The sequence below is a fragment of the Anabrus simplex genome, chromosome 1, assembly GCF_040414725.1.
Source record: "Anabrus simplex isolate iqAnaSimp1 chromosome 1, ASM4041472v1, whole genome shotgun sequence".
NCBI lineage: Eukaryota > Metazoa > Arthropoda > Insecta > Orthoptera > Tettigoniidae > Anabrus > Anabrus simplex.
The window spans coordinates 1629478432-1629504795 of NC_090265.1; the positions used below are offsets into that span (position 1 = coordinate 1629478432).

The following is a 26364-nucleotide window of genomic DNA, read 5'->3' on the forward strand; positions in this document are numbered from 1 at the left end:
TTACAATAAAAACTTCCACCTCAGATAATTAAACGTAGAATAAAATAAGCTAAATTTTGGTACAGCTTGTTTCTATGTGGGACAAAGGAAAAACTTTTCATTAACTCAGGTGTCTATAATTTTTTCCACAACAGTAGGTGCCATACTTTCATATTGTGTGTGCCCCTCTTACTGTAGTAATTTTTTGTTCTTTTTAAGCTTGTTTCTTCAGTTTTGTTGTAGAATGTAGTTCTCTCCCCCTCGACTCCCATACATTTTCTTAGCCCCTTGCATCTTCATCTCTCATTTTGTCCTTGTCAATTTTTCATTGCATTTTATTTATTTCTTCTACCACATTCCTCTCCCACCGTCTTTGATTAACCCATTCAAGTCACAATAAATGGCCGCATTGTTGACTGAAATATCAGTATCCATTTGCCCGCCCATAGTTTGAGCATACCTGTCACACAAAACATGCATAAAATAAAAACTAATGCAGATAATTACCTCAAATTTCGCATTCATGCCACTGAAGGTTATGAATAACCCATTCTTCATTCCTTGAGTGTCTGCTGGCTCTGGTACAAATTTTTCATTTGAAATAGTTTCAAAACGAGTGGATCCGTGTGCCCTAAAAACATTGCAATTTCGGACAGTGGGCGGACTATACATTTTTTGTAAGTATTTTTGAAACACCGCTGTATCCACGAAATGGATATATATATCAGGATTATTGTCCTTTATCTCCAATTTCCAAACACTATGGTTCCTTTGTGTCAACAGCCACATGTGTTTGGAAGAACGTGGCGCGGCACTTTCACTCTCACTTTCTTCAATATTCTGCTTACTTCAGTAACTTTCACTGTTGCTATCACTATCCTCGATCTCTGATTCATTTTCCAAAATTTCAATATTGCCATAATCGCTATCTAAAACAATGTCTACAAAGTGCTTTCAATCTCTCGCCGACAGAATAGAACTGAAGGATACGAAAGGATGATTGGTAAATGTGGGGAATTATGGAAGCTAATGGGAATGGGAAGCGTTTGCTGGACTTCTGTGCTAGTATGGGTTTAGCAGTTACAAATACATTCTTCAAGCATAAGGCTATTCACCACTACACATGGGAGACTAGAGGTACCAGATCCATAATAGACTATATCTTAACCGACTTCGAATTCAGGAAATCTGTTAGGAATGTACGAGTTTTTAGCGGATTTTTCGATGATACAGACCACTATCTGATCTGTAGTGAACTAAGTATTTCTAGGCCTAGGATAGAGAAAGTGAAATCTGTCTGAAAAAATAAGGGTAGAAAATCTCAAGGACGAGGAAATTAGACAGAAGTACATGGATATGATTAGTCAGAAGTTTAGAACAGTAGACAGGAAGCAGGTTCAGGATACAGAAAGTGAATGGGTGGCGTTCAGGAATGCTGTAGTAGAAACAGCAAGGGAATGCCTAGGAACAACTGTGTGTAAAGATGGGAAAAGGCGAACATCTTGGTGGGATGATGTGAAGTGAGAGCAGCTTGTAAACGTAAAAAGAAGGCTTATCAGAAATGGCTCCAAACAAGGGCTGAGGCAGACAGGGATTTGTACATAGATGAAAGAAACAAATAGTTGTTGAATCCAAAAAGAAGTCGTGGGAAGATTTTGGTAATAACCTGGAAAGGCTAGGTCAAGCAGCAGGGAAACCTTTCTGGATTGCAATAAAGAATCTTAGGAACGGAGGGAAAAAGGGAACGAACAGTGTTTTCAGTAATTCAGGTGAACTCAAAATAGATCCCAGGGAATCACCGGAGAGGTGGAAGGAATATTTTGAAAATCTTCTCAATTAAAAGGTGGTGTTGCAAACAGCCAAGCTCATGGGGAGGAGGAAAATGATGTTGGTGAAATTACGCTTGAGGAAGTGGAAAGGATGGTAAATAAACTCCATTGTCATAAAGCAGCAGGAATAGATGAAATTAGACCTGAAAAGGTGAAGTATAGTTGGAAGGCAGGGATGAAATGGCTTCATAGAGTAGTAAGATTAGCATGGAGTGTTGGTAAGGTACCTTCAGATTGGACAAAGGCAGTAATTGCACCTATCTATAAGCAAGGGAACAGGAAGGATTGCAACAACTATCGAAGTATCTCATAGATTAGTATACCAGGCAAAGTATTCACTGGCATCTTAGAAGGTAGGGTGCGATCAGTCGTTGAGAGGAAGTTGGATGAAAACCAGTGTGGTTACAGACCACAGAGAGGCCGTCAGGATCAGATTTTCAGTATGCGCCAGGTAATTGAAAAATGCTACGAGAGGAATAGGCAGTTGTGTTTATGTTTTGTAGATCTAGAGAAAGCATATGCAGGGTACCGAGGGAAAAGATATTCGCTATATTGGGGGACTATGGACTTCAAGGCAGATGATTCAAATCAATCAAAGGCATTTATGTTGACAATTGGGCTTCAGTAAGAATTGATGGTAGAATGAGTTCTTGGTTCAGGGTACTTACAGGGGTTAGACAAGGCTGTAATCTTTCACCTTTGCTGTTCATAGTTTACATGGATCATCTGCTGAAAGGTATAAAATGGCAGGGAGGGATTCACTTAGGTGGAAATGTAGTAAGCAGTCTGGCCTATGCTGACGACTTGGTCTTAATGGCAGATTGTGCCGAAAGCCTGCAGTCTAATATCTTGGAACTTGAAAATAGATGTAATAAGTATGGTATGAAAATTAGCCTCTCGAAGACTAAATTGATGTCAGTAGGTAAGAAATTCAACAGAATTGAATGTCAGATTGGTGATACAAAGCTAGAACAGGTCGATAATTTCAAGTATTTAGGTTGTGTGTTCTCCCATGATGGTAATATAGTAAGTGAGATTGAATCAAGGTATTGTAAAGCTAATGCAGTGACCTCGCAGTTGCAATCAACAGTATTCTGTGGAAGTCAGCTCCCAGACGAAACTATCTTTTCATCGGTCTGTTTTCAGACCAACTTTGATTTACGGGAGCGAAAGCTGGGTGGACTCAGGATATCATATTCATAAGTTAGAAGTATCAAATATGAAAGTAGCAAGAATGATTGCTGGTACTAACAGGTGGGAACAATGGCAGGAGGGTACTCGGAATGAGGAGATAAAGGCTAATTTAGGAATGAACTTGATGGATGAAGCTGTACGCATAAACCGGGTTCAGTGGTGGGGCCATGTGAGGCAAATGGAGGAGGGTAGGTTACCTAGGAGAATAATGGACTCTGTTGTGGAGGGTAAGAGAAGTAGAGGTAGACCAAGACGACGATGGTTAGACTCGGTTTCTAACGATTTAAAGATAAGAGGTATAGAACTAAATGAGGCCACAACATTAGTTGCAAATCGAGGATTGTGGCAACGTTTAGTAAATTCACAGAGGCTTGCAGACTGAACGCTGAAAGGCATAACAGTCTATAATGATAATGTATGTATGATTACTTGAAACTGCCTTGGTAGATCATATTGACATGCACTGCATATTGGCTTGAAATAGCATTCACTCAATCTTATGTCAAATGAGATTACATGGAAGGGCATGTTCTTGGAGAGATAACTGTCATACATGGTATTACGTGCCATCAGGCTGCTGCTATTGATCACCATTATCATCATTAAAATAATAATAATAATAATAATAATAATAATAATAATAATAATAATAATAATAATAATAATAATAATAATAACCACAGCAACAACAATGGCTGAAATAATTTATCTTTTTATTATTTTTTATTTATTTATGATTACATCGTTGACTTTAAGACATCTCTCCATCCACTTATCATGGTAGGAACTGTCACTGGATAATAGGTGCACCAAGTTCATAAGGTAACTTCTTTTGTATAAAGTGATCGTCTTCTATGGTAGATTTCCACACTATGACTGAATAAGTACTTACGTGTAAAGCACTACGATAACTGGGGTGTCTAGTGAATGTTCGAAACGCCAGGACAAGTTCTTGAATATCACCTTCTGACATTGAACGGACAGGAATGGGAGGCTCTGAAACACAGGACATAATTCAAAATATACAAATTTTAATTTGCCACTGGGATGCCAATTATCTAATAGACACACTACACACCAAAAACTCAAATAATAATAATAATAATAATAATAATAATAATAATAATAATAATAATAATAATAATAATAATAATAATGATGATGATGATAATAATAATAATATTCCACGAACCTACTATGCTATTGTAGCAGGGGAGAGGTGACTCCCATGTGGCGCGTTCCAGGTGGCGGATAGGGGGATCCTAACTGGCTTGCCAGCGGACTTGAGTGAAATGAAATAGCTCTCATGGACCAAACTCATATTAGAGGCGGCTGACAAGCAGAATCCATAGAACAGCCAGAAACCATCTTGAGGCAACTTCTACAGCTCATGTACCTTAGTTGAAACATCGAGATCAACAACTGGCAGTCTCCATATTACCTTCAACCTTTTTAATGATGGAAATGTCAGCTGACGTAGAAACTACCCTAGGCCCTAGTGATTGCACTAGGTTTTCTCGGTCACCGGATTCTGGGGGACCGAGGATGTCCTTCAGGACTCAATCATGCAGCAAACAAAGGTAGGGTCTCTAAACTGCAAAGAGCATACAGACTCACTTGGAGCAGTTATAATAAAAAATCTATATCCCAAAATGCAAAATTAAGACATTATAACACTGTAATCAAGCCTGAAGCACTATACGCATCTGAAACATTGATCGTTGGAGGCAGATCATTGCTTAAAGATGTAGAAAAGCAAGAAAGACAAAAGGAAAATTTTTAGACCAGTCTGCTGTACAGAGGGAATTTGGATGATAAGGAAATCTCATGATCTGTACCAACACTCAGAGATTTCAGACACATTTAAGAAAAGACTTTTGAAATTATATGGACATATTCTCAGAATGAGTAATGATAGATCGACCGAAAGAATTCTGAACCTTGCCCTATCAATGAAAGTAAAAAACAATTGGCTGCTGGAAGTTGGAAAGATCTTCAGGAATTAGGCACCACAGATGACATTGTGTCAGACAGATCTAATTTCAGAAAATTAGTCAACAATCACCGCTTTAAACATCATCCAAGCACTACCACCAACAAAACCTGATCAGAAGATCGCAAGAAGATGAGATTCTGGGAAAAGAAAAAAGCAACGACATCAGCTAAATAAGTTCAATCGTGCTCCTTAATTGGGCATAACGAAGAGAGAATAATAATATCAATATGGCCTCAGGTATGAAGTTGCAGACCTTTTGAAAATGTGCTATCTAGGCAGACTGCCTACCAATTTCAACATCCCAATTGTGCAGCTGTCTAGCAACAAAAGTGTAATCCTACCAAACGGAAACTATGGCAGAGTTAATTTAATTTTGTTGGCTAACACTGAGTGAATCAACAGAGATCTTTAACATGTCAAAAACTATATGAAGTAGTAAGATCTTCGACTGCCCTTAACTATCCAATTATCTGAATCAGGACTGAACCCAGAAACTTGGAATCATGAGCCAGATACTCTACCATTGATCTACTAAGGCAGTTTCAAGTAATCAGGTCAGGTTAAAGCTTTTCAAATGCTTTTCCCCATGTTAGCTGCCTTGAGAATGTTAGTTTAGAGTTAGAGAATGCTACACTAAAAATGCTGTGTCAGGGAAAACATTAAACTAGTACTGCAAATTCCTTAAGGCTAAAAATAACAAGATGTGAGATAACATACTTAAAACCGAAGAACATGTTACTATGTAAAAAAGTAATACCTTTGAGAGGACTGACTAATTGATGATAATTATAATCAGCTGATTCTCGTATCTGAGTATTCGTTTCTCTCTTGCAGTTCTTTCTTTATCCAGTGCCAAGGTAGTTGGTGACTAAGGGCCGTTTTCCCCAAATGAGTTTAAACTAGGTTTATTTTAATCTGGTTTAAGTCTGAGTTTAAACTAACATTCATTTTCCCATATTGGTTTAAACTTTGTATCAAGTTTAAACTTGGTTCAAAGTTAAACCTTCTATATTGTAGGTTTAAACTGCTGTTTATATTCAACCTTCTTGACATTTTATTAACGTATCTTTGATTTTTCTAGTAGAAGGGTTAGTTTTAACTACCAGTACTGCAGCACTTTAATAAAAAACGTACTAAAATTAGAACGTAGTATTAGCATTAGAAAAATGGAAGAATTTATTGAAGTCTTTGGTTAAATAGGAAATAATTTTGATGTGCAAGTGAGGTTAAGAAGGCGCATTCCAACAAAAGTTTACAATTTGGAAAATCGGAAGTAACAGAGTATTTTGATGGATTTATAATTCGTAAGCGAACAGCACGGATTGTCTAGTATCAAAGAAGGATTCATTTAAAACGTCAACTGTACGAAATAATGCTATTTCGCTAGAAGCAATGATTCTGGTTGCTTTAAGATATTATGCAACAGGCATTTTTTTCATTAACAACGGGAACCACAGACCTTAAATTATTATATAAAATAGTGTTGGTGGTATAAATACTGTAATGTGAAGCATAAAAATATCCATAAATAAGTAGTGTAATACATCAGCTTCTCGTGCGGAGTCTAGTGGCTGTGGTCGTTAAAGCGTTCGGTCAGCACTGTCTGAACCCGTGGTTAGAAGGTCAGAATCCAGTTTGTTGAAAATATTTTTACCATCACAATGTTGGCCGGCACGGTAGGAGAGGTGGTGGTATAAATTTCTAATTACTAGATTATATATTTCTAGGATCAGAAAAATAAAGTGTTTCATGCTTGCTAGTAAACTTGTAATAAAATATAGTTAAGAATGTTTCATCGTAACTATTGCCAGCATACCAGCAATAGAAATATTAATGCTATAGGGAGAAGAGTATTATGCATACAGTACGACATACCGCGAACTTGGTTATGTTATAAACGAATACAGAATCAAGTAATACATCTCCAAATAATACATCCTCAGTGGTCTGTCTGCTGGATCTGAGGTTTTTGAAATTGATCCCGGCCGAGGGCAATGTGATTTTCTGAGGCAAGGAATACCGTATTGCTGAAAGACCAGGATTTTAATATTTCAACGTTCTCGTGTGTTCCGTAACACAATACCGACGTCAAAAGGCCCACAGTACTTGTTTATGGTAAAGCATGACAGAGAAAAATAAGAAATAAAATTGCGTTCCAAGAAACTGTAAACAGTAATGGGTAAAATTATACAACAACACTTTGCACAAATGTAAGTTAAACAATGTATTTATCAGTAAATCTAATATCCCGCCAAATTTCTCCTCTATTCACTATGTACGATAGCATTAATTCGCCACAAACAGCTGATATTAATACAAAAATGTCGGTCATTGAATTACTTGGCTCTGATTGGTCAATTCCAATCGACCAAGCCTTCGACTACTCCTTCAGTGCAACCAACGCTAGCGCAAACTTGACATCATTAGTTTAAACGGGCGAACTGTCGTTTAAACTAAACGAGCGTCAGAAATTGGTGGAGAAAATGGACGCAAGTTTAAACTAGGTACTGAAGCTAAATGGGTTTTATTTATACCAGGTTTAACTCGATTTGGAGAAAATGGCCCTAAGAAAACCAAGACGAGGGTTGGGGGTATGGCTGGACCTGGGACTGTTTCCATCTTTGATGGATGTCAATTTGCTGTATTCAATATAGCCATTCAAATTGCACAATAGAATCTCCAGTAGTTATGTGTCAACAAGAATGATCTTCTCGAAGAGCATGCCAAGCACTCAGGGCCTACGCTCGTCGTAATCCTCTTTAGTTGAACTTTATATTGTTTCAAAGGGGTGCCATAAGACCTTCTACCACTGCTGAATCGATTACATAGGATTTGCTGAGGAAGACTGTCTTCTCCCATATGCTGAAGATGTCCCATCCTTGTAAGCAAGTGACCAATGATGGTAGCCTCTATACTACACATCTGTGCCCTCTGAAGAATCACAACACTGGATATATACTGTAGTTATCCCATTTAATGTTCATGATGGATCTAAGATTTTGCTGGCAGAAACCAATATAGCTCCTTGATGTCATGATGATACAGAGTCCAGGTTTCACATTCACAGAGTAATGCTGACACAACAAGGGCTTGACACACTATCACTTTGGTGTGTATTCTTAGATCTTTGTTCAAGAAAACTTGATACAACAGACATTTAAAAGCTACATGAGTAGCATATTTTCTGTTTACCACGTCCTAGTCAAAGGTGCATTTTCCTGAGATCATTTTTCCAAGATACGAGAAGTAATCAACTTACTCCAGAGGCATGTCAGAGATGGTAATATCAAAATTAAGGAAAATAGTTCCAGGAGCTGATTGTGCAAAAACTTTAGTTTTCTGAAAGTTGGTAGTAAGGCCTAATTGTTCATATTCACTGTTGAAGCAATTGACAGAGAGTTGCAGCTTCTAAGGTTTATGAGGCAGAGAAGCATTGCTATCTGCATATTGCAATTCAGTGATCCAAAAGAGTTTGGTAAACCTTTGTACAAATAATCTGACATTATCAAAAAGTGCCCCCCTCCCCCATCAACTTAAATGACTTTGGGAGCAAAGTGGTAGAGTACCCTCAAGGTGTTATTATTCAAATAATAGAGCACACTGGCTAGCTAGTCTCAAAATAAAATGCTTCACCATATTCATGGCAGTTTACAGATTGAAAAGTGTCTCTCCCTCACAACTTGTCAGATGGCTGAGGCAGCAGCATTTTGGCTTCACAAGCAAGATGTTTGGGGTTTAATTTTTCATCCATGCAGCTTTTTCTTTTACCTGAATAATTATTTCATTAATTTTATTCAGTATCCCCTGTTTAATATTTTAAAGGTTCTTTTCTGAATTTTCCCAAATATTTCCCCAAAAGATTCATGAAACTCTTAATATCCAACATCATTTTCCAAATAATTTTTAATTTGAAGTATTTACACAATATTTTGTAATATTGTGTATGGAATCAGAATTTTGAAAGAAAATGCAGTGACTCATCCAAGAAATATTTGGTATGAGACTACGGCTTTTATCTAATAATGTGCAGCTGCACTGAATACAAAAGTCCAAGGCTTTCCAGAACTATGGGAGAAGTGGGAACATATGATTCACCAAGTGATTAAAAATAAGAATGTCCACTTCAGTTTACTTCTGGGTTTTGAAGTGGTTAGAAGTATTTTGTGGTGTCTTGCAAAATAAAGCAGTTTGCAAAAACATTCTTCAAAGAAAAATCATGTTTAGAAGAATATTTAGATCAAAAACATTAAATTTTAATGGAAAGTTACAGACATAGAAATGCATAAGAACTATTACTAGATTTTTGTGAGAGGAAATAATAGTAGGCAATTCATGGTTCAGAAAGAACAGCTAAAAAATAACTAGATAAAGATGGAGAAAAAGGAGAACAAAAACAATTATTGATCTGATTTTAGTTGAGAAAGAAACACAGACAATTGGAAGATGTGACAGCTGTGCCAAGAGAAGATTTTGAAGGAGACCATAAAATTTTAGTAGCTAAATTAAGACTTGGTAAAATCGTGAAATTAAGAGATTATAAGAGAAAGAAAATTAAAGGTATGAATTTTTTTTTCCTATTTGTTTTACGTTGTACCAACACACATAGGTCTTATGGCGACGATGGGATAGTAAAGGCCTGGGAATAGGAAGGAAGCGGCCGTGGCCTTAATTAAGGTACAGCCCCAGCATTTGCCTGGTGTGAAAATGGGAAACCACGGAAAACCATCTTCAGGGCTGCCGACAGTGGGGTTCGAACCCACTATCTCCCGGATGCAAGCTCACAGCTGCGCGCCCCTAACCGCAAGGCCAACTCGCCCGGTGGTATGAAAATTAAAGGAAAAGGGAGCACTAGAGAAGTTCCAAGAAAAACTGAAAAAAACAAAATCCTGAAATGAGAGGTTGGCAGTGTTGAAAAGGAATGGAGCAAGGTCCAACCAGGAATGGTGAAATGTGCCGATGATATATGGGCTAGAATATCAGCGAAAAGGAGACACCCTGGTGGAATAACAAAGTAAGGGATGCAGTGAAAAGAAAAACAAAAAGCATGGAGGAGCTGGATAGGAGGCAGAAATACAGAGAGTAAGCCAAAGTATCATGAAGCATAGAAAGCATAGAGACAGAAATGCTGGGAAATCTTCACAGAAACCTTGCGAGAAGATGTTAAAGGAAGTAAGAAAGTTTTTTTTTTTTTGCTAGGGGCTTTACGTCGCGCCGACACAGGTAGGTCTTATGGCGACGATGGGATAGGAAAGGCCTAGGAGTTGGAAGGAAGTGGCCGTGGCCTTAATTAAGGTACAGCCCCAGCATTTGCCTGGTGTGAAAATGGGAAACCACGGAAAACCATTTTCAGGGCTGCCGATAGTGGGATTCGAACCTACTATCTCCCGGATGCAAGCTCACAGCCGCGCGCCTCTACGCGCACGGCCAACTCGCCCGGTAAGTAAGAAAGTGTTGTATAGATTATTGAAAAGCAACGTGAACTGGAAAGAAGATACAAAATTTGTAAAGACAGATATAGGACAAATTTCACACAAAGAGAGGATATTCTCCAGAAATGGGAGGAGTATTTTGCTAATTTACTTCGTGTCAAATCGAAAGAACTGGAGGAAGATGAGGAATATGAAGAAGAAATGGTGGAAGAAAACCAAAATGAAGATATAACAATACTGGAAATAGAAGGAGCTATAAAGAAGATGAAAAGTGGCAAAGCATCAGGTGTGAACGAGGTGGCTACAGAGATGATGAAGGCAGAAGGAACAGTAGGTTTACATTGGATATATAGACTATTTCAAGTGATATAGAAGAAAAAAAGAAGTACCAGGCAATTGGAGGAAGGGTCTGATAATCCCCAGTATTCAAGAAGGGTGATAAGAAAGAATGCAACAACTATTGGGGAATCAGCCTCATTTCACATGCAGCAAAGATATTTGAGAAGATCTTAGAGGAAAGACCGAGGATGAAAATAGAAAAGGAACATACTGGAGAAAAGAAGGGAGTTCCGGAAGGATTTAGTGATGACATTTATAGATATTGGGAATGTATATGACAGTGTACCATGGCAACTGGTCTGGGATGCACTGATAAAATTGATCAAAGCTAGAATGAAAAGTGTGTAAATAGTGTGAATACTAAGATAGGACAAACAAACTGGTTCAATGTAGAAATAGGACTTCGACAAGGAAGTACTGGTATATTATCCCCTCTACTCTTCATCACAGTCATGGATGAAATACCGTATATAAGAGTGTACAATAAAATGGGAAGCAGAGAGACAAAGGCCTTATTCTTTGCAGATGAGATATTGAATTATGGGAATATTGAATTAAACGGAAGACCATTAGAAGTTGTGATAAGCTTCAAATATTTGGGGAGTATACTTGAAGAAGATGGGGAAATACGTGAAAAAATTGGAAACAGAATCCAACAAGCCAATGGGTTTTACCAATGTGTGAGAAGTATAGAGTGGAAACATGATGTCCCAGAGAATACAAGAAAATTCTGTACTCAATGTATTACACACCAACTTGGACATACGTGGTGGGCACATGGACAACAAAAAAACATGATGAAAGCAGAATCCAAGCAGCAGAGATGAAGTTCCTTAGAAGAGTAATTGGGAAGACAAAAAGGGATAAAATCAGAGAGAGAATTGGATTTCCTAAACTGTAAGACAAGATAGAGAACAATAAGCTGAAATGGTTTGGACCCATAATGAGAATAGAAGAGGATAGAGTTCCAAATGTCAAGTATTTACAGAGAAAATAATAGGAGGAAGACGAGGAAGACCCAGAAAGAGGTGGATGGATCCAGTGAAAGAGAGTATAGAGAACAGAGGAGTAAAAGTAGAAGATATATTAGAGGAAGGAAGGAAGGAAGGAAGGAAGGAAGGAAGGAAGGAAGGAAGGAAGGAAGGAAGGAAGGAAGTGGTGGAGATAGAAAACTGTGGAGGTCCTTGACTCACAACCAGACCCAGAAGACTAGCAACAGGAAATGAAGAAGAAAAAGAATTCAATTTGGGTGTGAACACAATAAGAAATCATAATTTCTTCTTCCTCCTATTCCAAAATCAAGGTCCTAACAAAATTTGGATCAAAAATGAAATAAAATTTTTATACACGAAGAAAACCAGTCTTAATAAGCTATATAATGTACACCTGGAAGCTCCTTTGAAATGGAATTTTTTCAAAATTCTGTAAACCAGAAAAGGCAATTTTATCTAGAAAACAAACCAAAAAAAAAAACAAGAAATAGGCATTAAGATAGTTTATCTCAAGGATGCTGAGGTGACAGACTACTACTACAACTACTACTACTACTACTACTAGTCAAAGTACAGATTATCTTTTCCATCCATTTATTGAGAACCTTACTAATACATTATCGAAAAAAGATCCAAGCATAACTGGTTTCATATGCCTAAAATAACTCAATTACCACAAGAGCAGAAATAGAAAAGGCTGTCAACAAACTTCCAATAGATAAACAAGAAATAAAATATGAAATAAAGAGAAATTTCAGAAATTTCATAATTTTCACATAAATCAAGACCATAAGGAATATGTAACGATTACAAACCAATAAACAAATCTTTTTCTTTTAAATAAGCCAGAGTCCTCAAAATTAACATGAATCCCACTATCTATAAAAAATTACAATAGACAAATCTACACCCTTTACAACATAGGTACATGCAATGGTTATAGCAAAAACCATGTCAATAAAAATATACACAAATAGAAAAATATACATCATACAAATTTAATTAGTGAACCAAGAGAGAAAAAGCTAATGTGTTATCTTTACATTTAATAATATCATGATCCAAATTACCAATATTTTCAAAATGCATAACTTTAACATAGCTTTTGAAACTACTAATACCAATTCCAAAATTTTCTATAACACTCCCACTATTAATTCAATAGACAAGTATTTGGGTTCCGGAGTACATAAATTAAAGTATGCTAATTTCAATGCCAGTTATGTAGACCAAAATGGTATTAATTTTCAAACACATTACCAAGAACATGTTAGTGCCATAATACACAAATAAATTCTCTGCAATGATCAAACACAGGATGGATTAAAATCATTCATGCACTTCCACAGACAAAGATTTAACCCTGGAACCATACACCGGGGCAGACAAAACTTCTCTAAAAGGCAAGAATGGTTATCGGAGGTCATCACAAACCCCTTCAAGAACTGGCAGAACCCCCAGAAAAAATATAGGAGCTGCAAAGGCTGAGATAAATATCTTTGAACTGTTCATAACAAAGGATGATTGATGATGATGTAAAATTTACTAATCAGGAAATTTCAATACAAAGGGTAAAATATAATGATCAAAGTTGTACTGGAGAAACATCAGCAGCTGAGATCAGAGCCTTGTTGGGTCTCTTTCTATACTTTGGTGCACAAAAAAAAATCACACCTCAGCGGAAACTCTTTGGCATAATACCAGAGGACTTTATGTAACAAGAAACGTATGCCTCAGAGACGCTTCGAATTTTTGGTAAACACATTACGTTTTGATGACAAAACGACACGGGCTGCTAGAAAGGAAATTGACCCTCTTGCTCCAATCAGTGATTTATTGATAGAACTTATCAAGAATTGTAAGACATATTACACACCAGGAGCCTATTGCACTACTGATGAGCAGCTCTTAGCATTCCATGGAAAGTGTTCATTTAGGATGTATATAACTAACAAGCCTGCGAAATATGGACTGAAGATAGTTATGATATGTAATACTTCAAATGGGTAGCCTATGTGATCAATGCAATACCCTATACTGGAAGATAAATGGATACTGGAGGCAAACCTCAAGCAACTTTCTTTGTAGAGAAACTGTCTGAAACCATTCATGGCAGTAATCGGAATATCACAGTAGATAACTGGTTTTCATCAGTTCCCTTGTTCAATGACATGCTCCAACAGCATAAGTTGACAATGGCGGGTACATTGAGAAAAAATAAGCCACAGATCCCACAGGAGATTCTTCAGACCAAACAACATAAACCAGGATCAACTATGTTTGTTTTCTCCAAAGAACTCACATTACTTTCTTATGTGCCAAAAAGAAATGTGAATGTACTTCTGCTTTGAAATATGCATCAGGGCCGTTGCATGATGAAAGGCAACCACTTCTATAATTGCACTAAAGGGGGAGTTGATGTTCTAGATCAAATGACTGCAACATACACCTGCAGTCGGAAAACAAGGCGATGGCCACTTTGCCTATTTTATGGCATTGTGAACATTGCATGTGTGAATGCCTATATCATCTACAAAGATAATACTGCAAACCACAATGCAAAACCCAAGAGTGGAATTCCTTTTTACACTGGCAAAAGAGCTAATGAGACCCTGGATGTTGTAATGACTGGAAATACCATCACTCCGCAGATGAAGCAGGCTTTACATTGTAGAGCAACTGGGAGTTGAATTTCCATCTCAGGCAGCAGTAGCCAGTCGGAAGTCTGGAAGATGCAACGTCTGTCCAAGATCGAAAGACACAAAAACAACAATTGTCTGTGAGGAATGTAAGGTGTTTGTGTGTAGAAACCATATGGTGGTGGTGTGTCCAAATTGTGCCTAAGTAAAATCTCAAAAAGTGCAACCGAGTGGAAGGCCTTTGAAACTTTGAAGAAATGGTAAACATCTTGTTTTTCTGTATTTTTAGTGATTGCAGTACTTTTCTGATTTGAAAATGGGTGATAATGTATTCAAAGCGATCTATTCTGTTTTGAGCATCTCTTTTAATAAATCTTTGATCATAATGTATAAAATGAATTTTCTTTTTGGGGGATCCGGTGCCCCAGTGTACGGTTGGTGATACAAAAATACAGGTGTATGGCACCAGGGTTAATTATTTTGCAAATCGCTCTAAAAGGTCCTGTACTTAATATTTACAAAAATATCATATTCAATTAGATCAACAAAGTAATCCTAAACTAAATTTAAATTACATTTCTGATAAAATAAACATACTATTTGATGAGATGATATATTTATAAAGCAATATCCAAATGCTCAAGTTTAAATTAACAAGCTAACCACCCCTTCCCCTGCACCTTTACTACTCCTCTGCTATCATCCCCTACCTCCGTTCGCAGTTAACTTGCCTTAGCATTCAGTCATGCACAGCTCAGCACCTTAAAATTCAATGACAGATGTCACTCATTCCAACAGCTTCTTATTTTCTTTTTTAACAACTTCAATTTTATTTTGTCACGTTTTTCTCAGATCTTATTCTACAGAACAACATGTTGAAATTACACTACGTCCACCCATTGTCCGTTCCGTTCTGGCATTTTAATATGTGAGCTACAATATATATATATATATATATTGTTTTTACGTTGCTTTAGATCGCACCAACCAAGACAGGTCTGAACACATTCAGTACCTGCTTCTGAGCGGGACACTTGAATGCCTGGACCGGTCATTTTCATGGCCGGCCCTCTTGACATGCATCACTTAATACAATTTACATTTACTCCTAAACTATAAGTGTTAGAAAAGTGATACTTTGTGCTTACCTGTAGTAAATATTTAAGGTGTGATATATGGTGTGACAGGTTTCAAAATACGTCTAATTTTATACAGCCTATCTATATTTTCGGCATAACGATTACTGTCACCGAAGTGAAGAAATTAATATGAAGGAAGCGTATTCGGAACATTGTTTTAGAAAATATCGTAGTATGAATAACAGGGTCTTCGGTCCAGTACATTTTTATATCAGGATTTTGGACTAATCGGTTTCCACGATTGCATGATCGAATTCTTTGTGAAAGGCCGGGGCGCCGCACTTATCACTTGACTCGCGTATAGATTGGTCTGCTCACACATACTGATAAAATTCGTCATTCATGAAAATACTCACGTAACTCAAAATATCCTGCTTATTTTCTATTTGAACGTTTATACCTGAAGTCTCTGTAAATGGTGGAACGGGTGGACAATAACTAGAATGATATGTATCAGTCACTTCACTTTTGTCTATAGGCCTATCGGATTCGGGAATCGCAATTTCCTCACCACTCTCACTTTCACTATCTGAGTCTATTTCAGGAATAAGTTCATCACCAGAATAATCATTGTGAACAATATCTATTTAATCTTCCGTAAGAAACTTTGTATTAAAAGCCATTATACTACACTCGGTAAGGACGACACGCACTGCATTGGAATCTCAAGTACCGAATTGACGCGCGAGGAAGTTATGAGATTTTCCAGCTAAAACTGCTGAGATAAACATGAGCCCACTCAACGCGAGGGTTATCTCAACAAGGTCAACCAACTTCCTGCTACAACCAGTAACGCAGACTAAGGTGTAAGAATGCATGGATGACGAATATAAACAGCATTGCTTCGCGCGAAACATTAAACGTCTTACGCCGTCCACGGCCCGCAGCATAGGAGCAAGCTTGAACGTCTTACGCCGTCCATGGTCCGCAATGAGTTAAAGTCAAAGAATAATACTAGATTATAAATTCCACCTACTCAATACATTTTTCTTTAAATTTAAGAAATAGATCTTAACATATTAGATACAGGGACATGTTTCACCCACAATGAGGGTATCATCAGCCTAAAAATCTCATACCTGATAGACTGAAAAAATCAGGGTCCTGACTGTTCTTATTCGTAGTTTTTAATGAAGATCTAAAATATAAACAAGAGGATACTGTTGTAGGTACAAATGTCTAAGAAAAGACTAGCAAGTGGAAGACAGTATGACAAAGTCTTATAATCAATCCTTATTATAGATTTTTACGAATGTCCTGTTTTTAAATGTTCTAACAAGTAGTGAGTTAAAAGTTCAAAATAAATACATAAATTACTGCGTTGAAATGAAATCTGGTAAATATGGTGCCTTATTCTGGAGATGGCATAAGGAGCTTATAATAGCTTAATATTTATGATAAAAGTCACTCTTAGTGGTGGTTAAATTAAAATCCAAAGTTGTTTGTCTGTTGAAGTTGTTTATCTTATGTGAAAAGATAAGACGGCAAACTTTTTAAGGCAATTAGGAGCGAGGACAAGTACTTGTCAGAAATGTAACTATATTTATATTAGCAGGTAGACGTGGTTGTAGCTTCTTATATTAAAAGTCGAAAGGAAAATGTGCGAGGTTGCTTGTGGTGTTATATCTGAAACAAGAGGAGAGTGAAATGTCAAGGAATAAACTTAAAGGAGGAGGAGGGAATGAAGAAAAAAACGATGTGTGTGAAACTACTTACCCCTTGGACAGTTGTGATGTTAATTTGGTTAAAGATGAGGTGAGTTGAAGAAAATATATTGTGTGTAATTTCATTTATCTTTTCAACTGTTGTAATGTTAATTACTTGCCATGGTAGCGTTTGAATGACTGACATTTGTGCTTCTAGTGTTATTGTTGTTTATAAGTTTCATTTCCGTATTGATAGATATTACTTTACAAAAACAATATAAATATAAGTCACCACCTTATCAATACAAAATTTATTCACATTCAGCTATATTCACCATATTTACTAGCTGAATGTGAATAAATTTTGTATTGATAAGGTGGTGACTTATATTTATATTGTTTTTGTAAAAAAAAAAAAACTTCTAGTGTTATATCGATGTGAGATTGGCGGGGGGAAGGTGTGGAGGTGGGGGTGGGGGTGGGTTGGCCGGGGCGTTAATTTTATATGCTATTGAATGCAGTTGGCTTGTGGGGGCGGATGGGGAGGACGGTGTGTTTCTTTAAGTGGGAGGGGTCCTGAAAGATGAGAATTTTAGATTGTTTATTAGGCCTATGTTTAGTGATTGCAACAATTTTGGTAAAATCTCGTATAAAGGGTTTTTGACTTCAATAATATTGTTGAGGTTAAAATTTTTGTTGTAATATTGGTCTAAAAATAAATAGATGTTTTCTAGTGTGTTCATTAATTTCCATTTACCTACTTTTTAAATAATAGTGAGGTCTTGATCTATAGTAGTGAAATGATGACCTGCTTCTTTCATGTGAGAGCTCATAGCTGAAAATTGTTGTGTTTGGAGGCATTATAATGTTCTATCTACTGTGAAAGCTGCGGCCAGTTTGCCCGATGTACGAGACGCCACATTGGGTGAAAGTGAGTCTGTAAATGCCTGAACCTGACTAAATATTACTTGAACTCTCTGTGTTGTGATTGAAAAATAATTTTTTGTTGGTGTTATTTGTTCTAAAGGCTATGCGAGCGTTTTGTTTATATGACTGTCATAAGAGTACTTATAACTACTGATTTTTTTCATTATTTCAGGTATGAGATTTTTAGGCTGATGAGGCCCTCATTATGGGCAAAACATGTCCCTGTATCTAATATGTTAAGATCTATTTCTTAAATTTAAATTAAAAACTCTTATGTATTGAATAGGTGGAATTTATAATCTAGTATTATTCTTTGACTTCAAGTACATTTTAATACGGACAATAACATGAGATTTGTAACATGTAACAGACAGGTCTTACGGCAACAATGGGGTAGGAAAGGGCTAGGAGTGTGAAGGAACCAGCCATGGCCGTAAATCACAACTCCAGCATTTGCCTGGTGTGAAAATGGGAAATCACAGAAAACCATCTTAGGGCTGCTGATAGTGGGGTTGAAACCTACTATCTCCTGAATGCAAGCTCAAAGCTGCATGCCCATAACTGCACCGCCAACTTGCTCGGTGCAGTATTTATTCAAATTTGAACTGAATTTTTTTTTGAAACCTCTCTTTTATACTAAAGTAGTTTTGCAAAATATGTATCTCTGAGTGTAACTCACCTATATATTAATAATTTTGTGTGGCTATTTCTAACCAAGTGCAGCTCTTGTAAGGCAGACCCTTCGATGAGGGTGGGCAGCATCTGCCATATATAGGTAACTGCGTGTTATTGTGGTGGAGGATAGTATTATGTGTGGTGTTTGAATTGCAGAGATGTTGGGGACAGCACAAACACCCAGCCCCCGGGCCACTGGAATTAACCAATGAAGGTTAAAATTTCCGACCCGGCCGGGAATCGAACTTGGGACCCTCTGAACCGAAGGCCAACACGCTGACCATTCAGCCAATGAGTCAGATGTAACTCACCTCATTCAACACATATTTTATTGGGAATGAACATTCTGGCCTTTTATCAATCAGTCATCAATGATCTGCATATAGGACTGTTGCCCAGGTAGCAGATCCCTGTCAATTGTTTACCTCAGCGCTACCAACCTTTGAGATGATCAGGATCGTACAATAATCCAAAAAAGATCGTATTTTTTCAAGAGTGGATCGTACAACTTAAATAACCATCCAAAGTTTGCTATTTAATTCTCTTTACCGACGCAATAGCTCACTTACACAGCAGTTTGCTTCTCAAGGAAGCTGATTGGTTCGATTCTTGGTTAATAATATGAGATATCCGAAAAGACGAGTACCTCTGGTTCGGACATGCGTAAAAGTATACATTCCGTGGATTACCTATAACACGACAGCTTGGTGTCCCACTGCCGCAACTCCACATTTAAACAGTCTAGGACAGAAAATAAATATACCGTAAGTAATTGTGCTAGTATGTAAGAAACAGTATCAAGGATACAAAAATAAATTTTATTTAGATTACTCAAGAATTTGGTAATTTGTGAAGAAGTAGTCAACATGACATACAAAGTCACTGAAGTGCATTGCCTGATAGCTGGGAATCACCATTATCTTCTATGGAACCTCTAGGTGCATTCACAGCAGAAGGTTCTGAAGTTCCAATACTAAAGCTTGCTGGTTGATTATACAACTGTGCTATAGTCATCCGTCTGAGCATGTTCTCTGGCGGTTTGTAATATTTACACGTATCAATGACCAACCAGCAAGCATCCATTCATCATACAAGTAATTAGCCTATTCCTGTTTTTTACTTTAATGAGATAAATTTTGCTGAATATTCTTTTACAATCAACATTCGAGTGAGGGAGTGACAGAACAGAGTGCAAATTCTGGAAATACGGAAAACTCGCATTCACCAAACTTTTTCACCTCCTATAACTTAGCCCAAACTAGCAAGCTTTAATATCATCATTGATGTTGACAAAGGGTAATTTCCTCCATTCATAGTCAATCTGTTGAAGGCGAATGCTAGGATCTACTGACTACAGTACAGTACAGCACAGATCATGAAGTAACTCAGAAAGGAAAGAACTCAAAAATAGGTAAATTTCCTTTGGGTATCCCTCTCTCTTTCCAGCTTGTCATTTATGACAGAACATAACCAGCACGAATAAAAAAAGGAACAAAAATCTACGCATTTTGAAGAGAAAACCACACAAAATTGACGATACTTCATAGGATCGTACAATAGGCATACGACAGTACACAGCAGGAAATTATCGTATATGTACTATCCAGATCGTACGGTTGGCAACGCTGGTTTACCTAGCATTTTCAAATAACTTGGAAATTTATTAAACATTGCCCTAGATAATTTATTCCAATCCCTTAAATCTTATCCTTGAAATGAATATTTGTTCCAATTTGTCCTCTTGAAATCCAAATTTATCTTCATATTATGACCTTTTGATCTTTCCCACTTTTAATAGCTCCACTAAAGAGTATTCATCTTCTAATGTCATTCCACGCTCACCACTGACACCTCAGAACATACCACTTAGTCGAGCAGCTCATCTCCTTACTCCCAAGTCTTCCCAGCCCAAAGTTGGCAACATTTTTGTAACACTATTCTCTTTTATAAGAAATTACCGAAAACAAATTGTGCTACTTTCCTTTGCACCTTTTCCATTTCTTGTATCAAGTAATCCTGGTGTGGGTCCCATATAGTGAAAATGAGATCTTACCAGAGACTTGTATGCCCTCACTTTACATCCTTATGACAGTGCAATTATGTTAGTACAGGAAAAGATTTATGGTAAAGATGTGTTTTCTACTGAAACTTCAATTTAAGGTAAATCCCCATTTAAGGGTAAACAAATTCAGGTCCCTGTAAAAACACTAAATATGGGCTTTACTGTATATTATAAACACCTCTCCCTCTCATCCTGTCTTATGATCGACAATTCTTTCAAACATCTTGAATTCCTTTCATCTTTAGGATGAGGCCTGCAAGGGACCATAAGTTAATTTCAATTCATCTTTCCTTGTCATTAACTCTCTTATTGTTTCCAGTATTCGTTCATTATTGCAATATCCTTTATTTTTCTCTCCCCAGACCAGTTTGGACCAGGTTTCCTTTTCATTCTTTCTTGGAATCCTTCCATTATTAAAACCTTATTTTTTAAAATCTCCCCTACCATAGTTTCCTCATTTCATTTCCTTCTAATTCTGTTATCATCCATTCTATAGACACAAAAATATTCGGGGCATTCAATAGGCCTACATATGATGCAACACATTTTATTTCTCGGCCAATTTCGGTTTTAAAAAACTGAAATTTTGTTTGGGACATCTTTGAATATTCCTGCTTTGTCTCATAGAGTTGCATTAATTTCCAATAGGTGGCAGCGCTAAATTTAGCTTTCAAAGTGGCGTCGGTAACGAAGGTGCGTACTAAACAAAGAACAGTTATTGAGTTTCTTTTGGTGGAAAACCAGGACATCACAGATATTTATAGGCACTTGCAGAATGTCTACAGAGATCTGGCAGTGGAAAAAAGCACGGTGAGTCATTGGACGAGGTATTTCATCGTCACAATAATGTTGAGCAAACTTGATTGATCTGCTGTGTGCCTGCAAAGTTGTAACATGCAGACATCCTTATTCAAGGTGACCGATGGATCAAAGTCGAACACCTCGCAGCTGAACCTGACATCTCTGTTGGTAGTGCTCACATACTTATCCACCAGTTGGAGTATTCAAAGCTTTGTTTCCGCTGGATTCCTCGACACCTAATGGAAGACCATAAAGAGCAAAGAAGAAACTTGTAGAATTGCTTGCTCGTTATAAGGCTGAAGGCAACAAACATTGTCACAGGCGATGAAACATAGATTTGTCACTTCGAACCAGAAACAAAACTGCAATCCATGGAGTGGCACCACACCAACTCTTCCACACAGAAAAAGTTCAAAACCGTACCCTCAGTCATGGCTACAGTCTTCTGGGACTCTGAAGGGGTTATTCTGTTCGATGTCCTCCCTCATTGTGAAACAATCAAGTTTGAAGTGTATTGTGTTACTCTAAGGAAATTAAAGAAACGACTTCGGTGTGTTCGTAGCCACAAAAATGCAAACGAACTTCTCCTTCTCCACGACAATGCAATACCTCACACAAGTCTGCGCACCCGACAGGAGCTAACTAAACTTCAGTGCACTGTTCTTCCTCATCCACCCTACAGCCTGGATCTTGCACCTTCTGACTTCCATCTGTTTGGCCCAATAAAGGATGCACTCCACGGGAAACACTACGTGGATGATGGGGAAGTTATCGATAGAGCACAACGTCGGTTCTGACATCAACCAGTCGAGTGGTACCATGCAGGCATACAGGCCCTCACAGTACGGTGGCGTAAGGCTGTAGCATTGAACGGAGTTTACGTTGAAAAATAGGGTATTGTAGCAAAATGACTGGGGAATACCATGGTGTATTTGAATCCTCAATAAAACCAACCTGCTTTTAGAAAAAAAGTGCTGCATTATATACTGAACTCCCTTTGTACGTACGTACATACATAATTACAGACTGTAATACCTTTCGCTTGATGATGATGATGCTTGTTGTTTTAAGGGGCCTAACATTGAAGGTCAGCATTCAGTCTGCAAGCCTCTGTGGCATTGTTTAGTTCTATACCTCTTCTTTATCAATCATTAGAAAGAGTCTAACCACAGTCATTTTGATTTCCCTCTACTTCTCTTACCTTCCATGACCGAGTCACTATTTTCTTAGGTAACTTGTCTCTCCCCACTCACCTTATATGAGCCTATCACTGAAGTCTGTTTATGAATATAGCTTCATCAATTGAGTTCATTCCTAACTTAGCCTTTATCTTCTCATTCCAAGTAACTTCCTTCAAGTTTAATTCAAGTTTAAAAACTTCATTATATACCCGTATTGAACCAGGGCATCACATACATACATACATACATTACACACATCACATACCTGCCTGCCATTGTTCCCACCTGTTTGTACCATGTGAACATTCTCGCCACTTTAATGTCTGTTACTTCTAAGTTATGAGTAAGATATCCTGAGTCCACCCACCTTTCACTCCAGTAAAGCAAAGTTGGTCTGAAAACAGACTAGTGCAAGGATTATTAATTTCATCCGGGAGCTGACTTCCTTCTTAGAGAATACTGTTGATCACAACTGTGAACTCACTGCATTAGCTTTGCTGTACCTTGATTCAATCTCACAAAACTACCATCCTGAGAGAATATATATCCTAAATACTTCAAATTGTTCACCTGTTCCAGCTTTGTATTCCCAACCTGACATTAAATTCTTACCTACTGACATCACTCTAATCTTGGAAGACCTAATTTTCATTTTCACTCGTATCCATTCTTAAGTTCCAAGATATTAGGCTGCAAGCTTTCAGCACAATCTGCCTAAAGGATCAAGTCGTCGGCATCGACCAAACTGCTTACAATATTTCAACCTAATTGAATCCCTCTCTGCCACTTTACACCTTTCAGTAGCTGATCCATGTAAATTTTGAATAACAAAAGTGAAAGATAATAGCCTTCTATTGCTGCTGTAATATTTAAGAACTCAGTCTACCATCAATTCTCACCGTAGCCCAACTGTCAACATAAATGCCTATCATTGCTTTTAAAAATAATAATGTTATTTGCTTTACGTCTCACTAACTACTTTTACGGTTTTCGGAGACGCCAAAGTCCCGGAATTTAGTCCCGCAAGAATTCTTTTACGTGCCGGTAAATCTACGACACGAGGCTGACGTATTTGAGCACCTTAAAATACCACCGGACTGAGCCAGGATCGAACCTGCCACGTTGGGGTCAGAAGGCCAGCGCATCAACCGTCTGAGCCACTCAGCCCGGCCATGACTGCTTTTAACAATCTACCATTAATCCTATAGTCCCCCAGTATGCCCAACATCTTTTCTCCCGGTACTCTGTCACATGCCTTTTCTAGATCTATGAAACATAAACATCTATTTCTCTTATAGCACTTATGAATTACCAGGCGCATACTGAAAATTTGATCCTGACAGCCTCTCTGTGGTCTGATACCACACTGATTTTCATCCAACTTCCTCTCAACCACTCATCGCACCCTCCCTTCCAAAATGCCATTGAATATCCTGCCTCAATAGTTGTTGCAATTCTTTCTGTTTCCCTTCTTATAGATAAGTGAAATTATAGCTTTCGTCCAATCAGAAGGTATCTTACTAATATTCCATGCTAATCTCATCACTCTATGAAGCCATTTCATCCCTGCCTTCACTGTATTACACCATTTCCAGTCTAATTTCATCTATTCCTGCAGCTTTATGAAAATGTAGTTCATTTACCATCCTTTTCACTTCCTCAAGCGTTATTTTACCAATATCATAGTCCTCCTCCCCATGAGATTGGTTGTTCGCGATGTCACCAGAAAGATTTCCTTTCATGTTAAGAAGATTTTCAGAATGTTTTCATCTGTAATCTGGAGTTCACCTGATTTACCTAAAACACTATTCATTTCCTTATTTACCTCCCTTTTGGAGATTCTTTATTACTGTCCAGAAAGGTTTCCCTGCCGCTTAACGTAGCCCTTCCAGCTTATTACCGAAATCTTCGCACAACTTGTTCTTGGATTCAACAATTATTTGCTTCGCTCTGTTTCCTTCATCTATGTACAATTCCCCTGTTTGAATCAGTCTTAGTTTGAGGCCATTTCTGATCTGCTTTTTTTTTCTTTCATGTTTACAAGCTGTTCTCACTTAATCATTCCACCAAGTTCACTTTTTCCATCTTCACACAGTTGTTCCTAGGAATACACTCGACAGCCCAGTGTCGGTAGATTTACTGGCACGTAAAAGAACTCCTGCGGGACTAAATTCCGGCACCTCGGCGTCTCCGAAGACCTTAGAAAAGTAGTTAGTGGGACGTAAAACAAATAACATTATTAGGAATTCACTAACTGTTTCTACTACAGCATCCCTGTATGTTACCCATTCTCTTTCTATATCCTGAACCTGCTCACTCTCTATTCTTTGGAACTTTTCACTAATTATATCCACGTACTTCTGCTTAATTCCCTCATCCTGGAGTTTCTCTACCCTTAATCGTCTGCAGACATATGTCACTTTCTGTATCCTAGGCCTAGAGATATTTAGTTCACAATAGATCAGATGGTCTGTTATCATCAAAAAATTGCACTCCTAACAGATCTCCTCAATTCAAAGTCAGTTATGATATAATCTAGAATGGATCTGATGCCTCTCCTCTCCCATGTGTAACGGTGAATAACTTTATGCTTGAAAAATGTACTTGTAACTGCTAATGTTAATCCCATTCAGGCACAGAAGTCCAGTCAATGCTTCCCATTCTGATTAGCTTCCATATCTTCCCCATATTTACCTATTTACCTTTTTGTAACATTCAGTTCTATTTAACTATTTCATTGAATTTGCCCATTAGCACTAAAATATCCTCGCTGTTGACCCTGACTAAAATGTCACTCAATGCTTCATAAGACTTGTCAACTTCATCCTCATCTACACCCTCACATGGCGGTAGACTGAGACAATCCGCATCCTAATTCCTCCAACACCTAACTCTGCCCAAATCATTAGCTTGTTTACGTGCCTAACAGAAATTATATTGCTGACAATAGTATTTTGATGAACAGCCCTACCCCTACATTCTGCCCTTCCCTTTCTTAACACTTGTTAAGACACTTTATAATCTCCTATATCTTCCTTATCTCCCCATCGAATGTGCCAGAGGGACTGGTGAGGAAAGTTCAGATGCTGTATGAGAACTGTACCAGCTGTGTGCGGTTGGGTGACGGACATTCATCCTGGTTCAAAACCGAAAGTGGAGTCCAGCAAGGCAGTGCACCATACCCATTATTATTTACCACCATCATGGATGACATAATGAAGAACATCAAGAAAACCTCTGGTGAACTAAATGCAATGGCCTTTGCTGATGATGTTATGATCTGGAGAGAAACTGAGGAACAAGTACAGTGGAGACTCAATGAATGGAAGGTTAACTTCCAGGAGTTCAATCTCAAGATAAGCGAACTCAAAACAGTAGTGATGGCAATAAACAGAGAGGGACGACCAGCGAACATGATGCTAGGAAACCATCCACTAGAAAGTGTGGAAAGCTTTACATACCTCGGCAGTGTAATTTCTTGAGATACACTATAAAATCAAAATCTCTTTATTTGCAAATGAGGTGTCTACCCCGGT

General features: G+C 37.7%; 1 protein-coding gene across 1 annotated transcript in view; it reads right to left on the reverse strand.

Moving 5' to 3' along the window:
- The window catches only part of LOC136881292 (ubiquitin-like protein 7), a 321168-nt gene that overhangs the window by 256945 nt on the left and 37859 nt on the right, over nucleotides 1-26364 (reverse strand). The window contains exon 3 of the mRNA XM_067154091.2: nucleotides 3895-3998. Within this exon, the coding sequence (XP_067010192.1) occupies nucleotides 3895-3998 (104 nt within the window). The remainder of the gene's footprint in view (nucleotides 1-3894; nucleotides 3999-26364) is intronic.